A 16443-nucleotide genomic window follows, 5' to 3' on the forward strand; every position below is an offset into this window, starting at 1 on the left:
GGCACGCAGCGGGGGAGGCGGCGGGGGCTGCTGACTGAACCTCGCTGCTGCTCGGCTTCCCCCAGTGACTCATCCCAGCTGGACGTGCTCTGACACCAGCATCTTCCTCTCGGCAGGGGAACAGAAGGTCCGGCAAAGGGGCACCAGGCTCTGGGCCGGGCTGGGGCACGAAGGCCCTCTCAGCTGGCCTCAGGGAAGCCCAGGACTCTGCACCTGCCCCCCCCACCCCAGGGCCCAGCACACAACGGGGCTCTGCTTGGGTTTGCTGAGGGACCAGAAGCGGGGTGACTGCTGGGAGGGGCGGGGAGCACTGGCAGGTGGGGACCGGCACCGGCATGGCGCAGCCCGTGTGGGGGACAGTCTAAGAGACGCTTCCTGGTTCAAGAGTTCCCAGGCGCCCCTAACTGGAGGACACACCAATTTTAGCTGTAGACTGAGGACTAGGAAGGAGCACATTTCCTCATTTTCCAGCTCACATGGGACCCTAAGTGGAAACATGACGTTGCTGCTTAGGCTGCAAACCCTCCCCAGCTTCTCACCTCTCCAGGCCCCCCTGCCAGTCCCTCTCGCCCCCACCCCCACCCCTCCCCACACAACTGCACGCCTGGAAGGCTTCCAGGGCCCCTTACCTCCTCAGGGACCCGACTGGGATGGGGCTGCCGGCAGAGTCCTCCCCGGGCTCCTCGGCCCACTTCTGCTCGGGCCGCCCCTCAGAGGCCTCCGGAGGCCCTTCTTCAGTGGCCTGGCTGCAGAGGGGACTCTGGAGCGACCTCCCAGGCACAAGAGGAGGAGACAACCTGGTCAGACCAGCCAGAGCAGCAGAGTCAGGCCCCGCCGTCTGGGGAGCAGGGAGAGGGCTGGCCGGTGCGGTATGCGCACCTGGGTGCACCCCCCCTCCCAGGCAGGGCCCCGGCCGCGTCCCCACATCCACGGGGAGCCACAGAGGCCAAGACAGCCAGAGAAGCAAGAAGGGGAAACCCCCCACTGAGCTCTCCCTTCGCCTGGGCTAGACTCACCCCTCCCGGGAGCCAGCACCGCATCTGCTTGGCCCAGGGGCGCGAGCTGGGCCCCCTCGCGGGTGTGTCTGCTCCCAGCGTTCACCATCACTGAGGCCAGGCAGCGACGGACAAGCCGAGCGGAAAGCGGGGAGAAAGAGAGGGGCCAGGCTGGAATGGTCAGACTGCAGAGAACGCACAAAGCTGCAGCTCTGAGCCAGCAGGAACGCAGACTGCTCTTCAGGGTGCAAGCAGCAGGAGGTCGGCCTGCGTCCTCTTCCAGGGCGGCAGCCCTTCCTTCTCTCGTTTCAGGTCCCGGCCTCAGAGTCGGGAAGCCCTGGTCTCTCCCTCCCAGTCTGTCTGTCACTCTCTCTCTCTCTTCAAAGGAGCTCCAAGCAGCAGCTGACCCTCTAACAAGTTCCTGTAGCCCTGGCCCATGACCGGGCACACACACAGCTTAGCCCACTCTAGTGAAGGGACAGAGCCTGGGCCACAGCGGTGCACAAAGTCCCAACAGATACGCCTGCACTCCTATCTCGGTGCACGGTCAGAGGGTGTGCTCACACACGCACGTGTGCACACACAGACTCTGCGAGGCCTCGGTCCGCTCCCCATCCGCCTGCAGGAGGGAGCACACTGGGCCGTGCACCCCACAGCCCGGAATCCCGCCCCGGTGCACACCACCCCGAGGCCCCCGAGGGCGGCCCCCCACGTGCGGTACCTGTCCGGGCCTTTGCACTGCTTGCTCTGTGGCTCATCCTGGCTGGACTGGCTGCCGTCCTTGTCTTCTCTCCCCAGCCTCTGGGCCTGTGGGCAAGTAGCTGAGGTGAGCATGTACTGGAGATGTGTCCATGTGGGTCCCTTAAGCCTCCGACCAACTGTCGGGCCTGGGAGGACGCACTGAGAGGTGCTGCTGAGTGGCTGAGGACCACCCGGGACATAGAAGAGGAGCCCATCTACTCAGCTCTGGCTAAGTCGCCAGGCTCGCAGCCGCTTCCAGGGCTGGCCTTGCTGGCTGAGGGACGATGAGCCAGATGCCACAGGCACTGCGTGCGGAGCCCGAAGCCAGAGGCTAAAGAATTTATACAAGAAAGAAAACCCTTCCACCTGTCACCGGATCCTTCACCGGCAGTGGCAAAGAGGAAGCCGAGACGTCCGTGGACACCCCGAATCCGCAGAGGCGCGGACCTCCAGGGGATGGCAGTTAGGGGGTGGAAGTGGGGCAGCGGCCAAGCACATTAACGAGGAAGGACCCTGGAGGGATGGGGATGCGCTGAAACGAGAGCGCGCTATACTCCAGAAAGGAAGGGCAGCATTTGGGCATCTGAAGGGAGTTAGACACGATGCTCCTCTGCTCCATTCTGGGCTCTCCCAAGCACCCAGGTCCCATCAGTAGACAAGGATGCCCTCTTCCCAGTCAGGGACTGATCATCCATCCAAAACAACAAAACCCCCAATCTCATTTTAAAGCTTGGGTGTCTAGGCAAATTTAGCAAGCTGTTCTTCCTAAGTTCAAACATTTTCAGCAAGGGTGGGGCCCCGGGGGCTAACAGTATACTTGGCCTAGACTCAAGCTCCTGTTCTTTCACTTCCTAGCTGGGGAGTCTATCTGTCTCCACTATAAAATGGGACAGTAGGGGCGTGCCTGGGTGACTCAGTCGAGAGTCTGACTCTTGATTTCAACTCAGCTTGTGATCTCATGGTTCGTGGGATCGAGCACCACACTGGGCTCTGTGCTGACAGCGTGGAGCCTGCTTAGGATTCTCTCTCCCCCTCTCTCTCTCTGCTGCTCCCCTGCTCATGTTCTCTCTCTCCCTCTCAAAATAAATCAACATTTTTTAAAAAAACTAATACATAAAATGGGACAATAAACCTCAGCTCATGGGGCTCGAGGTGACCATTAAATTAGCTCATGTGCATAAAGCCTGACTCGTGGCCCAGAGAAGGCAGGCCACAAATGCCAGCACCTCTGTCCCCACTCTGCCCTTCTCCCCGGCCTAAGGCACAAATGTTCAGCTGTGCCAGCGCCAGTCCCTATTTGAGGGCCCATACTCCTTCTGTCACACTGACAGGTGCCCCATCTGTTCTGGAACGCGAGAGTTAACAGGAGAGGCAGGGCAGGAGACAACTCACTCTATCTTCCCCAGCGGGGTTCCAGCCGGGCTGGCACACTGCCGTGTCCCCAGCCCCGTGCCCACGGCCTCCCACGCCTCTCCGCTGGCAGCCGGAGCCCCAGCAGCTGTGGCCGACTCGACCATCTGGATGGGCGAGGAAGGGCAGGGCCTGAACTAGAAGCCAGCTCCCCCAGATTACATTAAAAATGGAGAGGCTGCCTGGGAGTACCTGCCGTGCCTGCAGCCGAGACTCCCCGCCGGCACGGCCACTCCACACCGCAGCGGTCTGGGCAGAGCCTGCAGATGACGCCCCCCACACACACCCCCGACTGGCATTGCCAGCCTTCCTCTCCTACAGATCACAGCCAGCTTGCCAGCAGCTCCCTCTCACACTTTCAAGGAAACAAAAAAAAAAAAAATCACACAGGCCAATCTATGTAACAAACTCCAATGTGAAATAGATAACAAAGTGGGGCGATCGTAATAAAAATGGGGGGCTCGAGCCTTTGGTCGGAAAGGATGAGCTACCGAGTCCGTCTGCCTCCTACTTGTTTCATCTCTATTCCTGCTGGAAACCTCACAAGCCCCCCCACCGGACAGAAGGGGCCACCTTGGGAAAGCGCCCAGACAGAGGGCCTTGGAGGAGAGTGGTGGTTGATCCCCAGATCCTTTTGCCCCAGAAAAAGACTTTTCAGAAAGGGGACACAGCCAGCACACCCGAGGCCTCTGGCCCAACACTGCTCAAGACACCACTTCTCCACCCTTAACTCAGCTCCAGGGTTTTGTGTCCATGGCCTAGCCCTTGGCTAAATAAATCCTGGTACATTCAGAAAGCATACCGCTACACGGCCAGTAAGAAGAGTAAGGGGGATAGGAAATAACTTGGAAATAAGTCAAGGGCCTATTCTGTAACTGCTCTCTAGTGTAAAGAGTATATTGCCAAGCACTTTTTGTGACACAATCCCAATTTCCGTGGGGAGGAACAAGATAAGCAGAAAACAGACACAGACTTGTATGTACACTGAAAACTTTCTAGAAAGGCACACAAGAAGTGTGCATGGAAACTGTTAACAGTCCCCACCTGTGGGAGTAAAGCCTGCAGGAAATGGAAGACTTTGGCCTTCTCTATTATTTGAAATAACTTCGTGATCACTTTTGTAATGTATTATAAAACTCATGTTCATAATTCATTGTAATTATCTTATTTTAAATAGGTTAGAATTTATTTTCATTTTCATAACAAATGAATGCTTTCATCCCCAAAATGCAGCACAATGCATATTTGATGTCTTATTTTTTTATTGAGTTAAATTTTAATTTATGTTAATTTTCTTTTTATTTTTTTTAATAGTTTGTCAAGTTGGTTTCCATATAACACCCAGTGCTCATCCCCACAAATGCCCTCCTCCATGCCCATCACCCCCTTCCCCTCACCCCCACCCCCATCAGCCCTCAGTTTGTTCTCAGCATTCAAGAGTCTCTCATGGTTTGCCTCCCTCCCTCTCCCCCATTATTTTTACGTGCCTTTCAAACCATCACCGTAGTCAAGATAATGGTTGAAAGGTGCGTACATTTGGTAAAACTTACCTAGTGGTGCATTTTAAGTATGTCCAATTTTTATGTCCACTGCATCTCGATAAAGCTGTATAAGGGGCACCTGGGTGGCTCAGTCAGTTAAGCATCTGACTTCGACTCAGGTCATGATCTCACGGTTCATGAGTTCAAGCCCTGAATCAGGCTCTGTGTTAACAGCTTGGAGCCTGGAGCTTGCTTCAGATTCTCAGTCTCCCTTTCTTTCTGCCCCTCCCCCACTCATGCTCTGTCTCAAAAATAAACAAACATTAAAAAAATGTTGAGGGCGCCTGGATGGCTCAGTCGGTTAAGCGTCCGGCTTCAACTCAGGTCATGATCTCGCAGTTTGTGAGTTCAAGCCCCGCACTGGGCTCTGTGTCAACAGCTCAGAGCCTGGAGCCTATTTTGGATTCTGTGTCTCCCTCTCTCTCTGCCCCTCCCCTGCTCATGCTCTGCCTCTGTCTAATATAAATAAATATTTTTTTTAAAGCATAAAAATTTTTCAGCGAGTAAGAACCAGTTGAGTTCAGTTCTAAGCCCCTGCCCTGGCCCTGGCCGGAGGAGGAGCCGGCAGGAAAGACAAAGGGGGCCACACCGGCCCGCGGTGCTGCCGGAGCCACCAAGGGCTGCCGCTGGGTCCTCTAGCTCCACCTCCTGGCTCCACCTGCACATGGCCTGAAGAAAGGAGAGAACTGGAGAGGAAGGCTGGCGAAGGGCTCTGTGGTCAGCCCTCCTGGGCGCCTGGTACTGCCCGGTGCCCCAATATCCTGGTCATGGGTTATAGCTCAGGACTTCCTCTGCCGGGGCTGTCTGCCTCAGAGAGTGCCTCGTGAGAACCATATCCAGGCCAGGCCCTGCTACTTCTTTATGCCAAGTGGCATGTCCCCCAGAAAAGGCTGCTGGCCTCATTGGGTCTTAGGCAGGACCTAGAAATCTGTCTTTTTTTTAAAGCCTCCCAGGATTCGGACACTGGCTCGAGTTTGGAGCCAGAGCAATTGGAAATCCACCAATTCATCCTGCCTGGAGGAGGTGACATCAGAGGTGGGCCTCCAAGACCAAGAAAGGGCTGGGGACCAAGGGGGAAGCCAAATGGCAGGCAGTGCAGTGAAGGAGGTGGACGGTGTGCCCTGGGAACCGTGAGTGCTCGGTGGGCATGGCCGGTGCGTGGCGAGTGCTCTGAGGATGGGGCTGCAGAGGCTGAACAGGCCAGGTCGGCACATGCCTTGAAATGCACAGTCTCTACAGTGCTTTGCACCTGAGCAAACTGGTCAACCCTCAGTTGCTAAACAGATGGACAAACAGATAAACATATGTTGCAGGGGGCAGGGAAGATAACTCAATTCAGAGCGGCAAAGAGCAGAAATGATTGGGAGGCCTTCACACACACAGTCCGGGCCATGCCTTACTGAGCTAGAAGTAAGTGGACTCCCAGAAANCTTCCCCTCACCCCCACCCCCATCAGCCCTCAGTTTGTTCTCAGCATTCAAGAGTCTCTCATGGTTTGCCTCCCTCCCTCTCCCCCATTATTTTTACGTGCCTTTCAAACCATCACCGTAGTCAAGATAATGGTTGAAAGGTGCGTACATTTGGTAAAACTTACCTAGTGGTGCATTTTAAGTATGTCCAATTTTTATGTCCACTGCATCTCGATAAAGCTGTATAAGGGGCACCTGGGTGGCTCAGTCAGTTAAGCATCTGACTTCGACTCAGGTCATGATCTCACGGTTCATGAGTTCAAGCCCTGAATCAGGCTCTGTGTTAACAGCTTGGAGCCTGGAGCTTGCTTCAGATTCTCGGTCTCCCTTTCTTTCTGCCCCTCCCCCACTCATGCTCTGTCTCAAAAATAAACAAACATTAAAAAAATGTTGAGGGCGCCTGGATGGCTCAGTCGGTTAAGCGTCCGGCTTCAACTCAGGTCATGATCTCGCAGTTTGTGAGTTCAAGCCCCGCACTGGGCTCTGTGTCAACAGCTCAGAGCCTGGAGCCTATTTTGGATTCTGTGTCTCCCTCTCTCTCTGCCCCTCCCCTGCTCATGCTCTGCCTCTGTCTAATATAAATAAATATTTTTTTTAAAGCATAAAAATTTTTCAGCGAGTAAGAACCAGTTGAGTTCAGTTCTAAGCCCCTGCCCTGGCCCTGGCCGGAGGAGGAGCCGGCAGGAAAGACAAAGGGGGCCACACCGGCCCGCGGTGCTGCCGGAGCCACCAAGGGCTGCCGCTGGGTCCTCTAGCTCCACCTCCTGGCTCCACCTGCACATGGCCTGAAGAAAGGAGAGAACTGGAGAGGAAGGCTGGCGAAGGGCTCTGTGGTCAGCCCTCCTGGGCGCCTGGTACTGCCCGGTGCCCCAATATCCTGGTCATGGGTTATAGCTCAGGACTTCCTCTGCCGGGGCTGTCTGCCTCAGAGAGTGCCTCGTGAGAACCATATCCAGGCCAGGCCCTGCTACTTCTTTATGCCAAGTGGCATGTCCCCCAGAAAAGGCTGCTGGCCTCATTGGGTCTTAGGCAGGACCTAGAAATCTGTCTTTTTTTTAAAGCCTCCCAGGATTCGGACACTGGCTCGAGTTTGGAGCCAGAGCAATTGGAAATCCACCAATTCATCCTGCCTGGAGGAGGTGACATCAGAGGTGGGCCTCCAAGACCAAGAAAGGGCTGGGGACCAAGGGGGAAGCCAAATGGCAGGCAGTGCAGTGAAGGAGGTGGACGGTGTGCCCTGGGAACCGTGAGTGCTCGGTGGGCATGGCCGGTGCGTGGCGAGTGCTCTGAGGATGGGGCTGCAGAGGCTGAACAGGCCAGGTCGGCACATGCCTTGAAATGCACAGTCTCTACAGTGCTTTGCACCTGAGCAAACTGGTCAACCCTCAGTTGCTAAACAGATGGACAAACAGATAAACATATGTTGCAGGGGGCAGGGAAGATAACTCAATTCAGAGCGGCAAAGAGCAGAAATGATTGGGAGGCCTTCACACACACAGTCCGGGCCATGCCTTACTGAGCTAGAAGTAAGTGGACTCCCAGAAACACACCCCAGAATGGGCAGGACGCGGCTCTGGGTTACCCAGCACCCAGAGAGACTCACCTCCCAGAGGGCTCCACCCAGGACTGGGGAAAGCACATCAGCATCTAGCAGGTGCTCTGAGATCCGGCTGCGAAAACCGAAGTCCTAGAGAGAGGGGCGGGGGAGGTCAGCGCTGTTCCCGCCCGTCACCGTCGGCGTCCACTATGGCCTCTCCGCTCCCCCCCAACCTTCCAGAAAGGGGCCCACTATGGGCCAGGCACATGCTACGTATTTTTACATCTAGTGATTATTCTCATCTTCAAAATCACACTGTGACAAATCTAGAAAGATATGTGATACAGCAAGTATGGTAAAACGTTCACTGTAGGGGACATACTAGGTGGAGAGTATGTGTGTATTAATTCTACAATTCTTTTAATTTTTATGTATACTTGACATTTCCTAGTGCACCTGGGTGGCTCAGTTGGTTAAGCGTCTGACTTCGGCTCAAATCATGATCTTGCAGTTCATAGGTTTGAGCCCCGCGTGGGGCTCTGTGCTGACAGCTCAGAGCCTAGAGCCTGCTTTGGATTCTGTGTCTCCCTCTCTGCCCCTGCCCCACCCATACGCGCACATGTGCACGTGCTCTCTCTCAAAAATTAAAAAAAAATTTTTTTTCATAATAAAACCACGGAGGAAAAAATAACCCTGTGAGACTGACACTCTTATCTCCATCTCACAGATAAGGAAGCAGGGTTGAGGGGACGTGCAATTCGCCCAAGGTCACATAGCTGATAAGCAGTGGGGCCGGTGGTCAGATGTGCCCTGGGCAGACCCCAAAACCCAAGCTGTGTGTGACACACGCTGCAAAGCATGTCACCTTCCAGCTGTCTCTCCCTCCTGATGTCCAACCACGGGACTAGTTGGGCACCAGGAGAGAGCCAACCAGGGTACCAGGAGGGAGGCCCCAGCACCCAGAAGACCTGTGGGCAGCACAGAAACGGGGCGGGGTGGGCTCCTCACAGCTTGCTCTCTCCCCCTCCCCCAGAGCCCCAAAGGACAAGGGGGCTTTATTAGTGGTGCTTTGCCTGCAGGCTTCTCTTTGGGACAGGCAGCAAGTGCCCACATAGGTGCCAGCTCCCTGCTGCCCTTTGGCTGCCACAGGACCACAATCCTGACCCCTTGGAGCCTAAGAGCCCTGCTGGGTCAAGTGAAGGATTGCTACCTGACAGCATGCTAATAGGGACGGTTTTGTCGTCAGCCCTGGTGAGGGGCAGGACACCCAGCCAAGGCCTGGCCCTGCTGCCCATGGCCTCCTCCACCCACTCCCAGAGGGGAGAAAAATGCTCACGGGCACACTTCTCCACATGGTGACTCCCACACAGGGGACGGAGCTCTTGCCTCGAGGGGTCCTGTGACGCGCCTATTGTTCGTGGTGGTATTTGCCAACAGAGACTCTCCGCCTCCCCTTCCTAGCTTGGGGGTGTTCTTTTTTGGTGACATTTTCCTTTCCGTTTGAGTCCTACTCCACTTAATGCAGCTGCCATCTGCCTCCTAAGCCCGTGGCTCAGCGAGGGGCTGGAGCACACAGCCTGCTAATTCCTCCGCACCCCCTCGTACCGTTACTGCTCATCCCTGACCCTCTCCCACTGATCCCTTTCCTTTGATCCGCCTCCTCCAAACAGATGGAGCACGCTTTCCAGAGGTGAGGTGCTGCCAAAAAGCACCCTCCACTACTCCCCGTAGGTACAGACCTGGCAGACAAGGCCAGGACGCAGCAGGCTGGGTGGAAGGGCCGGGACAAAGCAACCACGGCTGGTAACATTCCAGAACAATGTCTTTCTTCTCTTTGGAAATGTAACCACAGCGGCCCTCTTAGCCTTAGGACCAGGCCGCCTTGCCATTGCTCGGTGGTCACACACATATACCCGTCTCTAACCTCCTAGACTCATGTAATGTTTCTGCTATAGCCCAGAGGCTCTAAATCACATATCTCTCTCACATACATACACACACCCACACACACACACCATCTCTAACCTCCTAGACTCATGTAATGTTTCTGCTACAGCCCAGAGGCTCTAGATCACATATCTCCCAGACAATTCACACTGTGGAAACAAGAAACAGTAATGACAGCTTATAGCTATTTGATGTTTATAGGCTAAGGTTTTACATTCTCTGCCTCACCTTCTTCTCACAGCAAACCTGTGAAGTAGGTAGTGTTCACTCTTAGCTAACGGGCTGAGAAACCAGAGGTAGACAAGATCCAGGAGCGAATCCTGACTTCCCCACCCTCAAGCTGCGTGATGGTAGGCAAAGTGAAGCACAGCGACTCACAAAGCCACGCTCTGCACCCCACGCTGCTGCCCCCGCCCCCTCCCCCACTCACCAGGCCCAGGGAGGACTTGGGGTCAGAGGCAGCGGAGTCGGACAGCTGCAGCTCCTTCACATGCTCATTAATCTCCGACTCCTGGGGAAACAGACCCACAGAGAGGTCACCCAGAGCGCAGCACAGAGGGCTGGGATCACCACCCAGGGAATTCCGTTCAGGCCAAGGTGCCAACGCAGGACTGACAGCTAACCAAAACCCACCTCTTCTGGAAAACCTGAAAGGGGGCTGTGGACCCTCCCATCCTTTCTGGACACACACACACACACAGCGGCCCCTGCCCCACTCAGGCTGAAGAGCCTAGCCGAGCTGAGTTTGGATGGCCAGCCACGCTCTGACTCGGGTCAGCAAGGGTTTACACATGGAAGGAAAGCCAAGCAAAGTGGAGGGGAGATGGTTAGAAAGCTGGCAGTAGGTTTCTTGCCGTCCTTGAAAACAGAATGAGAGCATCCTTTCCAAGAAGTAGCTTAACGCCCTTTAAAGGAGCCCCCTCCCCATCTACCAGGAAGAGGAGCAGGACTAAGGGCCGGACTACCAAGACGCCACAGGCACTGGGAACCACTTCCGTGTCACTGCCTGGTCTTGCCACAGCATGACCCCAGGCCATCGGTGAGAGGAGCCTTCTGGAAACGTAAGGGACCGATCCCGGGGAAGAGTGCTCCCAGTGGCCGCCACCCCCTCCTCTATCCTCCCCTCCCTACTGAAACACAGGCTGCAGCCACCCTGGGCTGGTGTCAAGAAGCTCAACGGGGAGGCAGGAAGAGCAGGGAGCAGGACAGAACACGAACGTCCCGGGAGGGTGCCGATGGAAAGGCCAGTTTCCCCCCTGAACTTCTAACGCGGGCAGGCTTGCAGTTTCCCTCAGGATCTGGCTGCCTGCTGGGTCTGGGCAGATCTGTCACAACGAAGGGTTCTGGCCATGCCAACAGCCCACTGCAGGGCCCGCGCTCGAAGCTCCCCACCTCAGTGATGGAGATGTGGGGGCGGGGATCTGCATGGGGCTCAGGGGGCAGCTCAGGGTGAAAAGGGCAACTACCCAGGGAACGGGGGCCTTACCTCGCTCGCGTCTGATCTGCTCTCTTTCCGGACAGAGGCCTCCTCCTTCGGCGCCTCCTTCCGCCTCCTTCCTCCTTCGGTGCCTCCTTCCGCCTCCGTCCTGGAACCCTCTTGTCCCGCATCCGCCGGGGCCTCGGGGGCCTCCTTTGCACTGGCTTTGGCAGGCGGACTGCCCCTGGGGTCCACCCCACTCATGGGCATCCCGGGGTCACTCTCCTCCTCATCCTTTTCTTTCCCCAGGAGCCAGGCGCTCGCCCCTCTTCCCTGCTGCCCTGGGCCATCGGCAGCGCTCAGACTGCTGTCTGCATCCTGGCTGAAGAGCTTGCCGGGAGTGGGGGGCCCGGCAGCCTCTGAATCCGGAGAAGCACCCTTCTCCTCTGGCTGGCTTGTTCTTGGAGACTCCTGGGCGGCAGAAGACCATGTCAGACAAGGAGGCGTCAAGAGTTAACCAAATGACTTCGGAGACTGGCAACAAGACGGAGCTGTCACTCCTTGACCCGTACGGGCCAGCGCTCCCGTTCTGACACCAGTGGTTATCAAACACCCCAGCAGCTACTTCCCCGTTCCACTCCAGATCTACTGGATCTAAGTGTGTGTGCTGATTTGCACACACTCAACCAGACCCGACCACTGGCAGGCTGGCAAACCAGTGCCCTGCACTCCATCACCAACTGTCATGTTCCCAAGTACGAAATTCCTCGTCCCAGCCCCATTAGCCGAATCATGAGGCTGCAGACTCAGAAGTCAATATTTATTTTTTAAAAAGTCCATATGTATTTATGGTGATGATGATGGAAAATCACATGAAAGAAAAAAGTACCAAAGTGTAAAGTTTCGATTTGTTCATTTTTAAAAGGCAGGTGGTGGGGGGTGGGGAGAACCAGGCAGAAGGTGTCCTTCGTCAATAGCAATGAGGGTGGCTCTCTCCCTAAAGCCTCCCCTTGTACAAGCAAGCCCGGGGCACTGCCCACTCTGAGAAGCAGAAAGAAGCCAAGAGAAGATGTACTGGGGTGGGGGGAGGATGGCTATGCAGGAGGAAGGGGTTGGGAGACCTTCGGAACACAGGTGTGACCCGAGCCGGGCAGGGAGGGCCGGGGGCTGGGACAGGCGAGGCCACAGGCCAGGCCCGGTTTTGAGGCAGCCTTGGCCGGCACACCAAAGCCCGCATCGGGCAGAAACGCTCCTGCCCTGTGCCCTGTTGTCTCCGTCAACAGCACGGCGGCCTCGGCCTGAGCTGGGTGGGTCAAGGTACTGCAGCTGGAGGCTGTCATTGCGGTGATGCCCTCAGCAGCGTCTCCCAAAGGGAGCGCCCTCTCCAGCTGCCACACCCTGTTTCTCACACACAAACCTTGCTTTCAAGACTAGGGAAAACCAGGGCGCCTGGGTGGCTCAGTCGGTTTAACGTCCGACTTCAGCTCAGGTCACGATCTCATGGTTGGTGAGTTCAAGCCCCGCACCGGGGCTCTGTGCTGACAGCTAGCCCAGAGCCTGGAGCCTGCTTCAGACTCTGTCTCCCTCTCTTTCTGCCCTCCCCCTGTGCACACTCTGCACCTCTCTTTCTCTCTCAAAAATAAATATTAAAAAAAATTTTTTTTGGAAGACTAGGAAAAACCTTTAAAGCCGGCTAACAAACAAATCCTTCCTTGAAATAAGAGAAGCCTTCCTCCAGAAAACCTCACTGGGGCTGCCAGGGTGAGGAACTTCCGAGTGGGAGTTTTTTAGACTTCCGGGTTCCTCACCCTGGAGACTCAACCAAGGGGCCTGACGACTAGAACCCAGTGGTCCCCAGAGAAGCCCTAAACGCAGCCTCCAGACGCTGTCTGTCTGTCAAAGCATCCGTTGAACCCAAAGGCACGACCATCCGCCTGCAGGTCTAGCAGCCTACGGACAAGTCAACCCAGACTTTCCAAGGACGGCAGAGAGGCAGGGAAGCAGGGCAGCTCAAGCTCAGCTTCGGAGACGGAGATGGACTGCTTAGGCTCGAATCCTGGCCCCACACTTTCGGTGACCTTGGGCAAATGATTTAACTTCTCTGTGCCTCAGTTTTCTTCCTCTAAAACATGGGGATGCAGGAGGGCCTAGCTCACTGGGTTTGGGGAGGGTTAAATGAGTTAATACTAAGTGAGCTCAAGAACTGAGAACGGTGCCTGGCAGACTCTTAAGTGTTCCAGAAATGTTAACGAATAGCTTATTGTGAGTCGTACACGGTCACTCACCGGGTGCCTTCTGTGTGCCAGACAGTGCCCTGGGAACCCATATACCAACAAGACATAGATCCTGCCCTCAAGGAATTCAGCTGAGAATGGAGAAAAGTGAAATGTCCCTGGTAGCCCTGGTTTTGAGCCTTTGCTGCCCAAAGCAAGGGGCACTGGACAGAGTGTCATCAGCCCCAGGCTTGTCCCAGGGAGAAAAGCAGGTGAAAGAGAGAAGGGGGCGGCTTCCCTCGTGCCCGGGCAGGGTACACTCTGGTGCTGCCCATCTCCCAGCATCCGTAGCTGGAGCGTGGGAGAACTCGGCCATGAACTCTGGGCTCAGAGAAAGGGCCGAAAGGGGCCGCTCCCCTTCAAGAGAAACACACGCAGGGTGAGGCCAGGCCTTCCCTTCCCAATCCCCGCAAATGCGGCCAGCACTCAGTAGTTCAGTGCCCACTCTGAGGGGCTCCACGGACCCCCAGAGGGTGGGAGTTTCTCGGGGTGAGGGAGGGGCATCTGGCCAGCCACACTCCACCATGAGCAAGCAGGGCCAATCCACCCTGGCCATGGGCATCTCAGGAAGAGAAGGCGGCGACAGACCTCGGGTTAGGGGACAAAGGAGCGTCAGGCTACAGCAGCACCCATGGCCTTCGGGATAAAGCCCGCGTCCCCTCACACGGCCCAGGGCTCCTCGCCCAGCCCCTGCCTGCTTCTCTCGGGTCACGGGCAGCCCCACCCTGCAGGCGTCCCCTGGTCCTGCCTGTGGAGAAACACGTGCCCCTTTGCTCTGTGCCGTGCACCTTCTTTTTTTTAAGTTGGTTATTTCACTTCATTTAGCAAACGGTCACCCTCTGCGCCCCACCAAGTCGCTCCCCCAGCCTCCCTCAAGGGCCTTGCTGTGGGAAGAAGCTCAGAGGGCGGTCACAATGGCCCCAATCAGCCTCCTCCTCCACGAAGGCACTCTGCACAGCACGGAACAAGGTCACTGCTTGCATCCTCAGCACCCACCCCAATGTGGTTGGGGGCCCCCCCAGGGTTCAAGAGCCACCTGCCAGGGCCCGGCTGCAGGGAGACTCCTCGCTGCTCCGGAGACGCCATGCACCTTCTTAGCATGCGCGCGCACACTCCATCTACCCTGAGAAACTCCCACTGGTCCTCACGGTATCACATCTTCCAGGAAGCCCTCCTTGATCCACGGGGCAGCTGTCCTGAGATGGGCCTTTCCATCCCGCCACAACATCTACTGTACTGTCACTGCTGACTTCCTATGGGCTTCCCTCACCAGACCAGCTCCCTGCTATCCTCAGTGCTTAGTATCTGGCACGTAGTAAGTGCACAGTGAATACTCGTTGATTGAATTTTTCCAGATAAGTGTGTTGTGCAGCTACAGGGGCGCCTACTCTGTAAAACAGAGATGGACAATTTATTTTACAAGGTTATGCAGGGATTAGACTCTATTTAATATGCTGCTTATTAAAGAGAAAATAGCTAAACAAATGTTAACTATGAATATTCAAGATGATATAAAACAAGTAGCCTATCAAAATTCAGAGAACACCTGACACAGGTAGAGGCTCCCATTTGTATACATGAGAGAATGTCGTCAGGCCACAAGGCTGTGAGGCCCCATCTGTGCCATTCTCAAGCTTAAATTCTTCAAAGATTTTCCCATTATGGGGTTTATCCTATTCTGTCTACCTAAACATTAAGCTATTTTTTCAGGGGCGCCTGGGTGGCTCAGTCGGTTAAGCATCCAACTTCGCCTCAGGTCATGATCTCATGGTTCATGGGCTGGAGCCCCACATTGGGCTCTGTGCTGACAGCTCAGATCTATGCTTCAGATTCTGTGTCTTCCTCTCTCTCTGTCCCTCCCCTGCTCACACTCTGTCTGTCTCTCTCTCTCTCTCTCTCTCTCTCTCTCAAAACACAGAATCAAAATTTTTTTTAAAAAGATATTTTTAAAGTTTCTTTTTATGTATTTTTAATGCTTATTTTTGATAAAGAGAGACAGAGTACAAGTAGGGGAGGGGCAGAGAGAGAGGGAGACACAGAATCTGAAGCAGGCTCCAGGCTCTGAGCTGTCAGCAGAATGCTGGGCTCAAACTCACAGACTAAGAGATCATGACCTGAGCCAAAGTCAGATGCATAAACAACTGAGCCACCCAGGCACCCCTAACGTTTATTTATTTTTATTTATTTTCGAGAGAGAGAGCATGCACATGCACGTGGGGGAGTGGGGGGCAGGCAGAGTGGGAGAGACAAAATTCCAAGCACGCTCCACACCCCTAAATATTAAGATACGAAAACATGGCTAATACTAAAAGAAAGGAGTTTGCATTCTCTGAGCCCGTGTCAACCAAGTACAGCAATCTGACAGCCAGAGGTACGTCCGAGGGAGACTAGACATTTGTCACAGATTACGCACAGTGTGTGACTGACTCCAGGCCCCACACCCTCCACGCAGCCCTGCTCATCACCTCACGAGGCCTGCCAAGGGTGCACACGCCAAGCCCCGGCGTACAGCCTCCCGCTTCAGAGTTCTGTGGGGTACACAGTCCTGGAGGGTGGGGGGGCCTGCGCCCTCGGCAGCACTTTGCTCTCAGCTCGTCTGTGCTCTGTCTCCTCCTGTCACAACCCAGGCCCCGGAGTATCTCAAGGCAAATATCTGCTGCCTCTTCAAAAACAACCTTGTCATCTGCATGAGGAAGGTGGTGCTGGAGAGTTCATGAATATTTAACATATCCCCAAAAGGCAGGGGCTTCTATAATCCACATGGCTTGGGAGGGGGACAGTGGGGGTCAGGGGAGCCAAACCCCCCAAGCCAGCCATCAGTCAGGTTATTTGCCACGTCTCATTCCCACCTAGCTGGTCTCAATTCTTTGCACTGTCCCCCACCCCATGTTGTTAGCGCTTCCCAATCACACTGACATCATCCTGTTATTTCTAAGCCCGGCTCCCTCCCTCTCCTTTGATCCAATGATGGGTTCTCACCAGCGCCACAAGGCCACACTGCCGCCTGCTCGCCCACCCCTCCGCCTCCCCTCCTCACTCACACCCATCCTCAGAGTCTGTTCCATGAACCCATCCCCTTTGATTCTGTAACAGACTAGAAATGGATTTAAACT

At 55.3% G+C, this 16443-nt stretch overlaps 1 protein-coding gene across 1 annotated transcript in view; it reads right to left on the reverse strand.

Moving 5' to 3' along the window:
• Positions 1-16443, reverse strand: part of CEP164 (centrosomal protein 164) — a 65064-nt gene that overhangs the window by 17505 nt on the left and 31116 nt on the right. Inside the window, exons 8-13 of the mRNA XM_077777895.1 lie at positions 11127-11528; positions 10071-10151; positions 7760-7843; positions 1717-1802; positions 1017-1106; positions 630-797 (exon numbers count right to left, since the gene is read on the reverse strand). Of these exons, the coding sequence (XP_077634021.1) occupies positions 630-797; positions 1017-1106; positions 1717-1802; positions 7760-7843; positions 10071-10151; positions 11127-11528 (911 nt within the window). The remainder of the gene's footprint in view (positions 1-629; positions 798-1016; positions 1107-1716; positions 1803-7759; positions 7844-10070; positions 10152-11126; positions 11529-16443) is intronic.

This window comes from Crocuta crocuta, unplaced genomic scaffold (assembly GCF_008692635.1).
Source record: "Crocuta crocuta isolate KB4526 unplaced genomic scaffold, BGI_CrCroc_1.0 scaffold271, whole genome shotgun sequence".
Taxonomy (NCBI): domain Eukaryota; kingdom Metazoa; phylum Chordata; class Mammalia; order Carnivora; family Hyaenidae; genus Crocuta; species Crocuta crocuta.